At 48.4% G+C, this 9,856-nt stretch overlaps 1 protein-coding gene and 1 long non-coding RNA gene across 3 annotated transcripts; one reads left to right on the top strand and one right to left on the bottom strand.

The window, feature by feature from the left end:
• Positions 1 to 452: 452 nt before the first annotated feature.
• LOC107402182 (uncharacterized) lies at positions 453 to 1,343 on the bottom strand. Its single transcript, XR_001579248.3, has 2 exons — positions 1,203 to 1,343; positions 453 to 793 (listed from the first exon to the last, which is right to left on the bottom strand). It is a non-coding gene; the product is annotated as an uncharacterized LOC107402182 (long non-coding RNA).
• A 365-nt stretch (positions 1,344 to 1,708) lies between these two features.
• Positions 1,709 to 8,406, top strand: Znf263 (zinc finger protein 263). Of its 2 annotated transcripts, XM_006984713.4 has the most exons (6): positions 1,709 to 2,115; positions 3,207 to 3,387; positions 3,833 to 3,906; positions 4,182 to 4,305; positions 5,835 to 5,951; positions 6,398 to 8,406. In XM_006984713.4, exons 1-6 carry the CDS (start codon positions 1,729 to 1,731, stop codon positions 7,561 to 7,563), a joined length of 2,049 nt encoding a protein of 682 aa, XP_006984775.2. In that variant the 5' UTR covers positions 1,709 to 1,728; the 3' UTR covers positions 7,564 to 8,406. The 2 variants fall into 2 exon arrangements, with proteins under 2 accessions (XP_006984775.2, XP_006984774.2); XM_006984712.4 differs by lacking the exons at positions 3,207 to 3,387; positions 3,833 to 3,906.
• Positions 8,407 to 9,856: the final 1,450 nt, after the last annotated feature.

The raw sequence follows: 9,856 nt of genomic DNA, 5'->3' as shown, positions 1-9,856 counted from the left end.
CAGAGGTTGGTAGTTGATCTTAACAGAAGCTCCCTGGATCCTAACATCTCACAGGTGTTGCCAGCCAAGTCAACTTTCCTGTCTGAAGCTTCTAGGCCATTAATCTTTCAGTTTGGGCTGCAACTGCATATATATGCCTGGCATGCACCAGAGCCCTTGGAGGCCAGAAGAGGGTGTCAGATCCCCTGGAACTAAAACTGCAGAAGGCTGTGAGCCACCACGAGATTGGAGATTGTTGGGAACAGAACCTAGGTCCCCTGGAAAAGATCACGTTCTCTTAACCGCTGAGCCATCTCTCTAGCTCAACCTCACAAGCTTTACAAGGTTTTTCTGAATGAACCCATATATGCCCATGTGCTAGTTAGCTTCTGGGTAAGCATTTGCCCTGACAGCCTGTGGGCCTTTGTACCTGTGATGAAACTAGGAACTACTCAGGACTCTACACACAGTCATCCAAAACAGACCATTTTTATTTCCTCAGCCTAAGCTTTTGCGATAAGATAGCTGTGTGATCTTGGGCAAAAGACTTAACCGACACTCAATGCCACAATCATAGGACTTATAATAGAGCCTCCTTCATACAATACAGTGAAGGTCCTAGTTCATGTAATCATGTGTTCAATAAGCGATTACTGGTTTTCGCGACACACTCCTAGGATCTGCGGACTCCATGAGCTGTCACAGGCACGCTCCAGTCTCAGGCCTGGGCAGTTCTCTTCAAAAGAGAAGGGAGTCCTCCTGGTGTGTTCTTCTCTTCTTCCTTTCGAATGACAGTCACAGCCATAGACCTGAGCTGGGAGAATGGAGAGAGAACAAACCACACTCAGCGCGTTCCTCTGGGTCGACCAGCCACCTAAAGTTGGAGCACTAGGGAACAACTGCTCAAAGAGAGGCTTAAGGACAGGCTCCGTATAAGGTTTACTGTGGTGGGTGGAACTCGGACGGCTTTGGGACGCTTGATCCACAACGCAGGCGCAGGAAGAAGGGCGTGCCAGGGACTACATTTCCCGGCAGTCACCGCGCAGCGCGAGTCCCATGAGCGCAGTGCAGCGGTCTCCGCTGCAGGCTGTAGTTCTCCGGGGTGTTGGGATCCGCCTTCAGGGAGGTTTTCTTTGTGAGTTGTTAACAACGGACATTTCGGGACCCCAACAAGACACTCTAACGCATCTGCATTCTGGTTCGAGCGTGGCTCAGGAATGTACCTTTTGGCAAATTTTTGGCAAATTTCCTAAGAAAATCTGACCCAGGTCATGCCCCGGCCAGACCGGCCCAGAGACTCGCACGCCTACGGCTGCCACGCCCACTCCGCAGCCCCGCCTCTCATCAACACATGGCCGGTGTCTCCTCCCGCTCTTTGATGCAAATTCTCCCTGGTCGTGAGTCGGCAGTGAGTACGTGGCGAGACCCGACCCAATGGGAGACAGAGTAAGCAAAACGTGAACCGGAAGTCCGTCCCGACGAGCGGCCGTTGGCTTATGACGCCCAACTCGCGCGCTGAAACTTCCGCCGCGGGCGCCGAGGGCTAAGTTCTGTGCGGGCCTGAGAAACCGGTCAGGTGGAGACGCTGCAGGGCTATTGCCAGACTCCGAACTGGGTTCTTCCGGCGGGATTTGGAGCCCCGGCCCTCTCGGCTACTGCGGTCGTGCTCTGCTGTGGGACGGAACTTAGGGCGCCTTTGGAGGCGGACGGAGCTGGTTTCGGGACCTAGGCACTCTGGGGGCATTGAGCATGGCTGCTGGTCCGGGCTCCCAGGAGCCGGAAGGGCTCCTGATAGTGAAACTGGAGGAGGACAGCACCTGGAGCCAGGAGGTACCCCCGCCGGACCCAGACTCCAGCCCGGAGGCCTCCCACCTGCGTTTTCGACGGTTCCGCTTTCAGGAGGCCTCTGGTCCCCGAGAGGCCCTTAGCCAGCTGCAGGAGCTTTGCCATGGGTGGCTGCGGCCGGAGTTGCGCACCAAGGAGCAGATACTGGAGCTGTTGGTGCTGGAGCAGTTCCTGACTATCCTTCCCCAAGAGATTCAGAGCAGGGTGCAGGAGTTGCGCCCAGAGAGTGGCGAAGAAGCAGTAACCCTTGTGGAGCGTATGCAGAGAGAACTTGGGAAACTGAGGCAACAGGTGACAGAGCTGTTTTATCCGTGGTTTGGCCCGGAAGACTGGGACATTGTGCTAGCCTAGTTTTGTAGTCAAATCTACTTGATTACTGAGTAGACTTTACATGAGGAAGAGGGATTTATGTCGTTTATCTGGAACAGTTTTCTTCCAGATTTTCCCCATATGACGGTAGTGAGCGGTGACGAGGACTTTATTTCAACCTGTAGGCGTCGCTCCACCAGTAGTTAGTGACCACTTAGTGCTATCGCTAGTACTAGCTTTATGACTTTGGGCAGACTACTTAATCTCGTGGGTCCTGTTTTTCTGTTGGTAAAATGAAGATGCCAAAGTGCTGTCTGGGGGCAGTTTGGAGGGTCAGGAGAACAGTATGTCAACTTTGGATGCCACTGCTTGCGTTTGTTTGTTTTGTGACAGGGTCTTAGGTAGCCCAGATGACTGTGTCTTACCAGCTCGACTCCAGACCAGTGGTGATCCTCTGAGCTCAGTTTGCAAAACTCTTGAGTTCTTCAGTACAGGCGTGTGCCACCATGCTTGGCTCTGCTCTTTTTAAAAGGCAGGTTCTAGACATGTAACCCAAGCTTAAACTCGAGGCAATCCTCCTGCTTCAATCTCTCTAGTTTTGGGATTACCACAGGCACATGCCACCACCTCAGGCTTATACTTAGTGGTTAATACCCACTATACCTTAGTCAACAGTCTCCGATGCAGAGTTGGATCTCAGTTCATTGACCTTTCAAAATCAGCTAAGCACTGAGGCTTTCTGGTCACTGCCGGATAAGTTCACCTTATCTAATAGTGAATGGAAGCATCTAGGAACGGGGAGAGCGAGCGAGCAGAAAGAAGTGAGATGTATCAGAAGAGTATATTGAGGTGTGCGCTGGCTGTGGACCCTCATTTTTTCATGCTCCAGCCCCCCCGCCCCTCGTTTTCTCTGTCACATACACTCTAAAAAGTCCTTAGCATTAACCATCCTCTTGGCAAAGACCAAAGGGATGGTCTGTGGGTCTCTGTTGAAGGCGTGTCCTAAGAATCCTGTACTAATTTCCTTTCTGTCAGCCCGGTTGTGATGCTGAGTGATGTGGGTTGGTTCCCAGGTCACAAACCAAGGGCGGGGAGCAGAAGTACTTTTGGAGGAGCCTTTGCCACTGGAGACAGCAGGAGAGTCACCGAGCTTCAAGCTGGAGCCAATGGAGACTGAGCGAAGCCCTGGCCCCAGGCTGCAGGAGCTGCTAGACCCCAGCCCCCAAAGGGACCCCCAGGCTGTAAAGGAGAGGGGTGAGGGGCAGTTACCTGGGCAGGTGGGAGGGAGGAGGGACTTTGGGGTTGCCCTGACCCTAGTAGAATGTAGCACAGGTGCCAAGGAGGAAGAATTGAAGTTAAGGTTCTCAGATGTGGTCTGGAAAACCTACAGCTGGTGGTGTGGGTTCCGTGAGGGTTAGGTGGGAGGAAAGGGTAGTCTCTTAGTGAAGCCCTTTTGTGTACAGCACTGGCAGTTTATAGTTAGATGGTTGATGTGGGGATGTGTGTGGTTAGAACATGGTTGCTGGGATGAAAGCCCATCCCATGTCTTCAGACCCTCTTCACACCTGTTGATACTGTTTGTGTAATGTCAGTCTGAAAACTGAGGCTGGGTGTTGGGGAATGCATATTGTGTTGTAATAATCTGTGGGTTGCCGAAATTTAGTTTTACTGTTCTCATTATGATTTCTGTCATCTTCAGCATTATCTGCTCCCTGGCTCTCTCTCTTTCCTCCTGAAGGGAATATGGAAGATAAGGATATGACTGGGTCCCAGGTGATGTGGAAGTTCTCATTGCCTCTCCCCAGAATCCTCCTTTTCTCCTCTCCTTTTGGGGTGGGAGGTGCCCCTCAGCTACTAGGAGGATCTTTTCTTTCTGATCAGATATCACCCTTAGCTTCTTTGTCTTTTCAACCCATCACTTATAGGCCTGGGACCCTTCTTCCCCCGTGATGTGGTCTTGGCACTCCTGGTTTTATCCCTTTGACAATAACTCAGCTTGAATTGTTCCTGTTACATGTGATGCTAAAGGAGATCTTGTGTTATTTCAGTTGCCCGAGAACTTCGAAGACATGGCAATGTATATCTCTCAGGAGTGGGGCCATCAGGATCCTAGTAAGAGAGCTCTCTCAAGGGATATGGTGCAAGATAGTTATGAGAATGTGGGCACACTAGGTAAGAACTTCTCTTTCTGGAATGATGGCATTTACGACCAGAGTGTCCTGCTCCTTAGAACACACATTCCTTCTGTACATGAGCTCTTAGTTTTGTCAAGAGACACCCCACACACAGAAAGTTTCTCCTACTAGGGTCAGTTAAACATCTGCCAAGTGGCAGTTGATAGACTTGTGGCATCCTTAGGCCGTACTTCCGTTGCTGGAGTTAAAGGCAGAGTCTGAGCTGTAGAGACTTGCAAGGGCAGCACAGAGCCTAGCCAGTGACCACAGGCCCACGTCACACACGTTCGGTGCTCTACCTTCTTACTTGCATGTATGTTACTTGCATGTATGCCCTCTGTGCTCCGTTGGAATATCTAGACTTCTTACCAGAGACAGAAAGTCCACGGGTGCTGGCACCAATATACCAGTTTATTAGCTCTCTTAGCCTGTAAAAATCCAGGAAGGGAAGAGGGACTTGTAGATTTGGAACACTGTATATGCCAAGTAGGCTAGACAATACATTCATTAAAGTACATCTGTGTGTTGAACAAAGGTAAAAAGGTTAAAATTATGATGCCAATAAAATAAGATAAACTGATATGTAGGTGGGATATATGTAAATATTACATAATTCCTCAGCTTGCTTGTGTATATGAGAATTCTCATAATAAAAGTTGGAGGTGCCAGATAGTGGTGGCACACGCCTTTAATCTCAGTACTCTGGAGGCAGAGGCAGGCAGATCTGTGAGTTTGAGGCCAGCCTGGTCTACAGAGTGAGTTCCAGGACAGCCAGGGTACACCTGTCTCTAAAAAGAAAAAGAAGAAGTTGAAGGCAATCTGACTAAGGCCGTGTGTGCAGTATGATTGGTTATATTGAAGCCCACACCAGGAAGATGCCACATTGCGGCTGTTTTCGTCCACCATGTTTGTGTAGAGCTGGTTAGAACTGTGTTGTGCAGCATTGTAGTGCTTTTGCTTCCTTCCTGAGACCACCTCCTGGGCTCTGCCTCACTTTCCACTGCTGTGCCACTCTGACCAGAGAGTGGTTGGTGGAGATGAGCCTCTGCTGGAGTCAGTGTTTGCTGGAGGTCAAGTGAGCTGTTTGCTTTTCCTTAGCCCAGCACAGGAGGACTCACACATTTTAATGTCATGGTCTTCTAAGAGCCTGAGTTCTTTTCCAGTTGATTTCATGGTTTTTTCTAGAGTTTTACAGTTAAATTTAGCTCCATCTACAAGTAGCCAACTCTTTCACTAAAGTAAGTTGATTCTCAAAGCAGTGGTCATCCTGTGTTCATTTTATAGTTACTTGAATTACAAATTGTATATTCTCATTTTTAAAAATTCAAGTTTTTTGAAAATATTAAAAACCCCATAGTCTTCTCTAATTTCTTTTTTCTATAGAGTAACTGCTGGGAATGGTTTGGTGTGTTTCTCCAGTAATACATGTTAGACTTAGGGGGAGTTGGTTCTCTGCTGCTGGCAGGGAACAAGGCTGTTTTCTCCGTGTGGTGAAGAGTGTGGTGATGTTTCTTTCATTGTGAACAGAGTCTTGCATTCCCGGTCAGGAGGTCTTGAGCACCCAGGCGGAACAAGAAGGGAAACCGTGGGACCCCAGTGTGCCGAGCTACAAGGGAGGCGGGAGCCCCAGAGAACCAGTTCCAGGTGAGAAGTGGAGCCAAACAAGGCTTAAAGGGCTCCCAAGGTGTGTGTGACATTGTGGGGGCTGAGTGCATGGCCAGTGCGGCACACTGGGGACAGTGGCAGTGTCTCCTGCACACTCAGCCAGACAAGGGAAGAATGTGGCTGTACATCTGAGGAGATTCTAACTCTGGGGCTCACTCGGGACACTCTAGTCTCAGCCTTGGTCCATACCAGAAGGGTAAAAGCTGGTCAGAGAGCAGGGTGGGGCCTACAAAAGGGAGTTCCAAGACGAGTCTGAGCTCCAAGTCCTCGTTTCCATGTGCTTCTCTGGCATGCTTTCCCGACAAGGTCAGGGTGGGAAACTGAGCTCGAACTCTTTTCTCAGGGCCTCTCACATGAAAGGCATGTAGAGATTTCTTTTTTCCTCTGTAAAATAATCTAGAGGTTTGTTTTCTCTCTCTTCCTAGGGGTAGAAAAGTTTGAGAACCCAGAAAGAAGTGTTGAGTCTGTTTCTCCTGAAAGTACCCATCCTCCAGTACTGCTGCCTGGCCAGGCCAGAAGGGAGATGCCCTGGAGTCCTGAGCAGGGAAGAGCTGATAACAGAGAAGAAGGACACTGGGACTGTCCCCCCGAGGACACAGTAGAGGAGTCCTTGATGGGAACCACAGGTTGTAGAGGACTGGCCCGACCAAAGGGACAGCCCAAGAAGCTTCATCTGTGCCCCTTATGTGGCAAGAACTTTTCTAATCACTCAAACGTCATCAGGCACCAGAGGATACATGCAGCAGAAAAACTGTGCATGGATGGAGAGTGTGGGGAAGTCTTTGGTGGGCACCCACATTTTCTGTCACTGCATAGAACACATGTTGGGGAGGAAGCCCATAAGTGCCTTGAATGTGGGAAATGCTTCAGTCAAAATACCCACCTCACCCGCCATCAGCGCACCCACACAGGTGAAAAGCCCTATCAGTGCAGTGTCTGTGGGAAAAGCTTCTCCTGTAACTCCAACCTCCACAGACACCAGAGGACACACACTGGGGAGAAGCCTTACAAGTGCCCAGAGTGTGGGGAGATCTTTGCTCACAGCTCCAACCTGCTTCGGCACCAGAGGATCCACACTGGAGAGAGGCCCTACCGGTGTAGTGAGTGCGGAAAAAGTTTCTCTCGAAGCTCACATCTTGTCATTCATGAAAGAACCCATGAGAAAGAGCGACTTGACCCTCTCCCTGAGTGTGGACAGGGAGTGAATGGTGGTGCCCCCCTTCTTACACACCGTGGAGCCCACAGAGTGGAGAAGAGACTCTTTGAATGTTCAACTTGTGGGAAAAGTTTCCGGCAGGGCATGCACCTTACCAGACACCAGAGAACACACACAGGAGAAAAACCATATAAGTGTAACCTTTGTGGGGAAAACTTCTCTCATAGATCTAACTTAATCAGGCACCAGAGAATTCACACAGGAGAAAAACCCTATACCTGTCATGAGTGTGGAGACAGTTTCTCTCACAGTTCCAACCGGATTCGTCACCTGAGAACCCATACAGGAGAAAGACCATATAAATGTTCTGAATGTGGAGAAAGCTTCTCTCGGAGCTCACGCCTTACAAGTCATCAGGGAACTCACACTGGTTAGAAACAATGGGGTTTCTTTTTGCCCTAGTTTTGGCAGAAAGTTATCTTATCCAGAGCTGGTATTCTCTGCCCATGTAGTGTATTTTGCTGGTAATTAATATAAAGAAATTGGAACTTATTTTAAGGGAGGTGCAGAGGTGAAGAACTAGCTTAAAACTCAAGTTTCCAGAAGTAAGAATTGAAGTTCTTGGAGGTAACCTGCTCAGGGCCACTTATCTATGAAGTTCATCCTGCCTTCAGGTGCACCCACCTTCTTTATTTTGACTAAGGTATGGTTTGGGTGCTGTACTGATTCTAGTATTCCAACAGTTTTGGGAATACAAGTGACTTCAATTCCCTCCTTATTTGTGACATTTAGCAGGAGAGTTTGGGCTCCTGAGGCCCTTGAGACCAAAGAAGAAGGGCTAGGTCTCCTGGGAGACCAGTTGAAGGTCAACATGACTGATTTTAAGTTGCATCTTTTTGCAAGGCCCTGGCTGGGAAGTCCCGGACAGTCTAATTCTAACACTACAGTACCTACTCCTCTGAGTAGTTTGGCAGGAGTGCTCATTATCATATAAGGTGACCTCAGAAAAAAGGGGACTAGAGACATAGGAAGTCATAAGATAGAATCTGCAGGTGAGCCCAGCATGTTACAGATTAAATGGATATGTGGTTGCAGTCTACCTTTCTGGAGATTGAGACTTTCTTCCACCTGTTAAAAAGGTGCATAGCGCTCTAGAGACGTGTTTCTGGAAGGTTCCATGATTCCTCAGAAACAAAAACAGATCCTAAAGAAATTAGGAATTATGTCTTTCCCTGTTGAAAATGTTTGAAAGGTTTATAATAAATGTCTCCCAGGAAACATGAGTATGTATGAGTCTTCATTGAGGGCCTTTGTGTTTCAGACAAACTGCTCTTTCCTGTAGGTTCTAAGAAAAGTAGCAGTAGATCGGTTGAAGCAAGGTATTGGATGCCTTTCTTGGGTTGGACTGTTCTGTGCTAGCAGGGTGAGGCCTAAGTGAATGGTGGCCAGGGTGATGAAGGATCTGCAAAAATTATCCTTTCCCTTTTTATAGCGGTAAAGATGTTTGCAGGTCTGTTTAGGAGGCTGTGTTCCTGTGAAGTCGGTTGGTTTTTTTGTTGTTGTTGTTGTTTTGTTTTTTAAGTGTTTAGGTTAGTATGCAAAAGTAATGACTTCATCATTGGATCTTCATAGATCAGGCTTTTTAAAGACAGGATATTTTTGTCTTGTAAAACTGGTTCCCAGGAGGGAATCGAATCATGGTCTTGATACAACAGCTATTGATCACTAACGGTGCAGAGATTTTAAAAAAGGGCACAATTATTCAGAAGTAAAACATTATGTTTAGAAAGTAGGCTTGAGATAGGAGTCATAATAGTGTTTATCTTTTGAGAGAGTTAGATCCCAACCCTCTAGGACCAGGAAATCAGATGCCAGGAAGCCATCTTAATCATCCCCAGAGGAAGCTGTCTAACTGGCTGTTCTTTTGGAGGACAGGATGGTGGACAGTTTTTAGCAGCAGTTTGTCAAAGCAATCCTTATTCTTACCCCAGCTCTTGGCTCAGATGAGTGTGTGCAAACGCTTGGTTTTCTGGGCCAACTTTAAAAAAAATCATTTTCACGTTCTCCCTTTATCTTGTGGGCCTTTTCCATAGGAGGTGGGCAGTGGGAGTATGAAGTAAGGGAAGGGGAGGAGATGAATGTAGATTAACTAGATATTAGTGAAGGATCTGCTCTAGTAGGAGCAGGGTCCTGGGCTTATGGAGTAGGGCAGGGCTGGTAAGGCTCCCAGTGCCATGAATCGGGTGGAGTGGTACACAATTGCTGTACTACCATGCAGCTTGCTTGGATTGTTCACACACACACACACACACACACACACACACACACACACACACACCTCATAAAATTACCTATGCAGATATTACATGGTCTAACTGGTGGTGGTGTGTTATATGCCTTTTCCTGGGCAGATGTAAACAAATGTCTGTCAGATGGGAACAGAGTTTCCTGAGCCTAGAGTTTCTTTAACTTCGTATGGGTGTTTGGGGCCAGAGGACATACGGTGTCATTCTTCAGGAGCCGTCCACCTTGGAGACTGTCTCAGTGGAGCCTGGAGCTTACCTACCATTTAGGCTAGGCAGGCTGACTGGCTGATTGACCAACAAGCTCCAGGGATCCGCCGGTCTTGATGCTGACACTACAGCTGGCTTCTTATGTGGGTACTAGGGCCCAGACTCAGGTCTTGTGCTCATTTTCATCCTCCTTAACATCTGGAGTATTAACTGGC

This window comes from Peromyscus maniculatus, chromosome 8, assembly GCF_049852395.1.
Source record: "Peromyscus maniculatus bairdii isolate BWxNUB_F1_BW_parent chromosome 8, HU_Pman_BW_mat_3.1, whole genome shotgun sequence".
NCBI classification, from domain to species: domain Eukaryota; kingdom Metazoa; phylum Chordata; class Mammalia; order Rodentia; family Cricetidae; genus Peromyscus; species Peromyscus maniculatus.
Note: the sequence above shows the minus strand (reverse complement) of the source record. Positions and strands in the feature narration are given on the sequence as shown.

Excerpts from the sequence above, each read along its gene's own strand:
- Znf263 (XM_006984713.4), top strand. The coding sequence starts at position 1,729 with ATGGCTGCTGGTCCGGGCTCCCAGGAGCCGGAAGGGCTCCTGATAGTG. Across the intron at positions 3,907-4,181 it reads AGGATATGACTGGGTCCCAG|TTGCCCGAGAACTTCGAAGA; the intron begins GTGATGTGGAAG and ends GTGTTATTTCAG. Across the intron at positions 5,952-6,397 it reads CCCCAGAGAACCAGTTCCAG|GGGTAGAAAAGTTTGAGAAC; the intron begins GTGAGAAGTGGA and ends CTCTCTTCCTAG.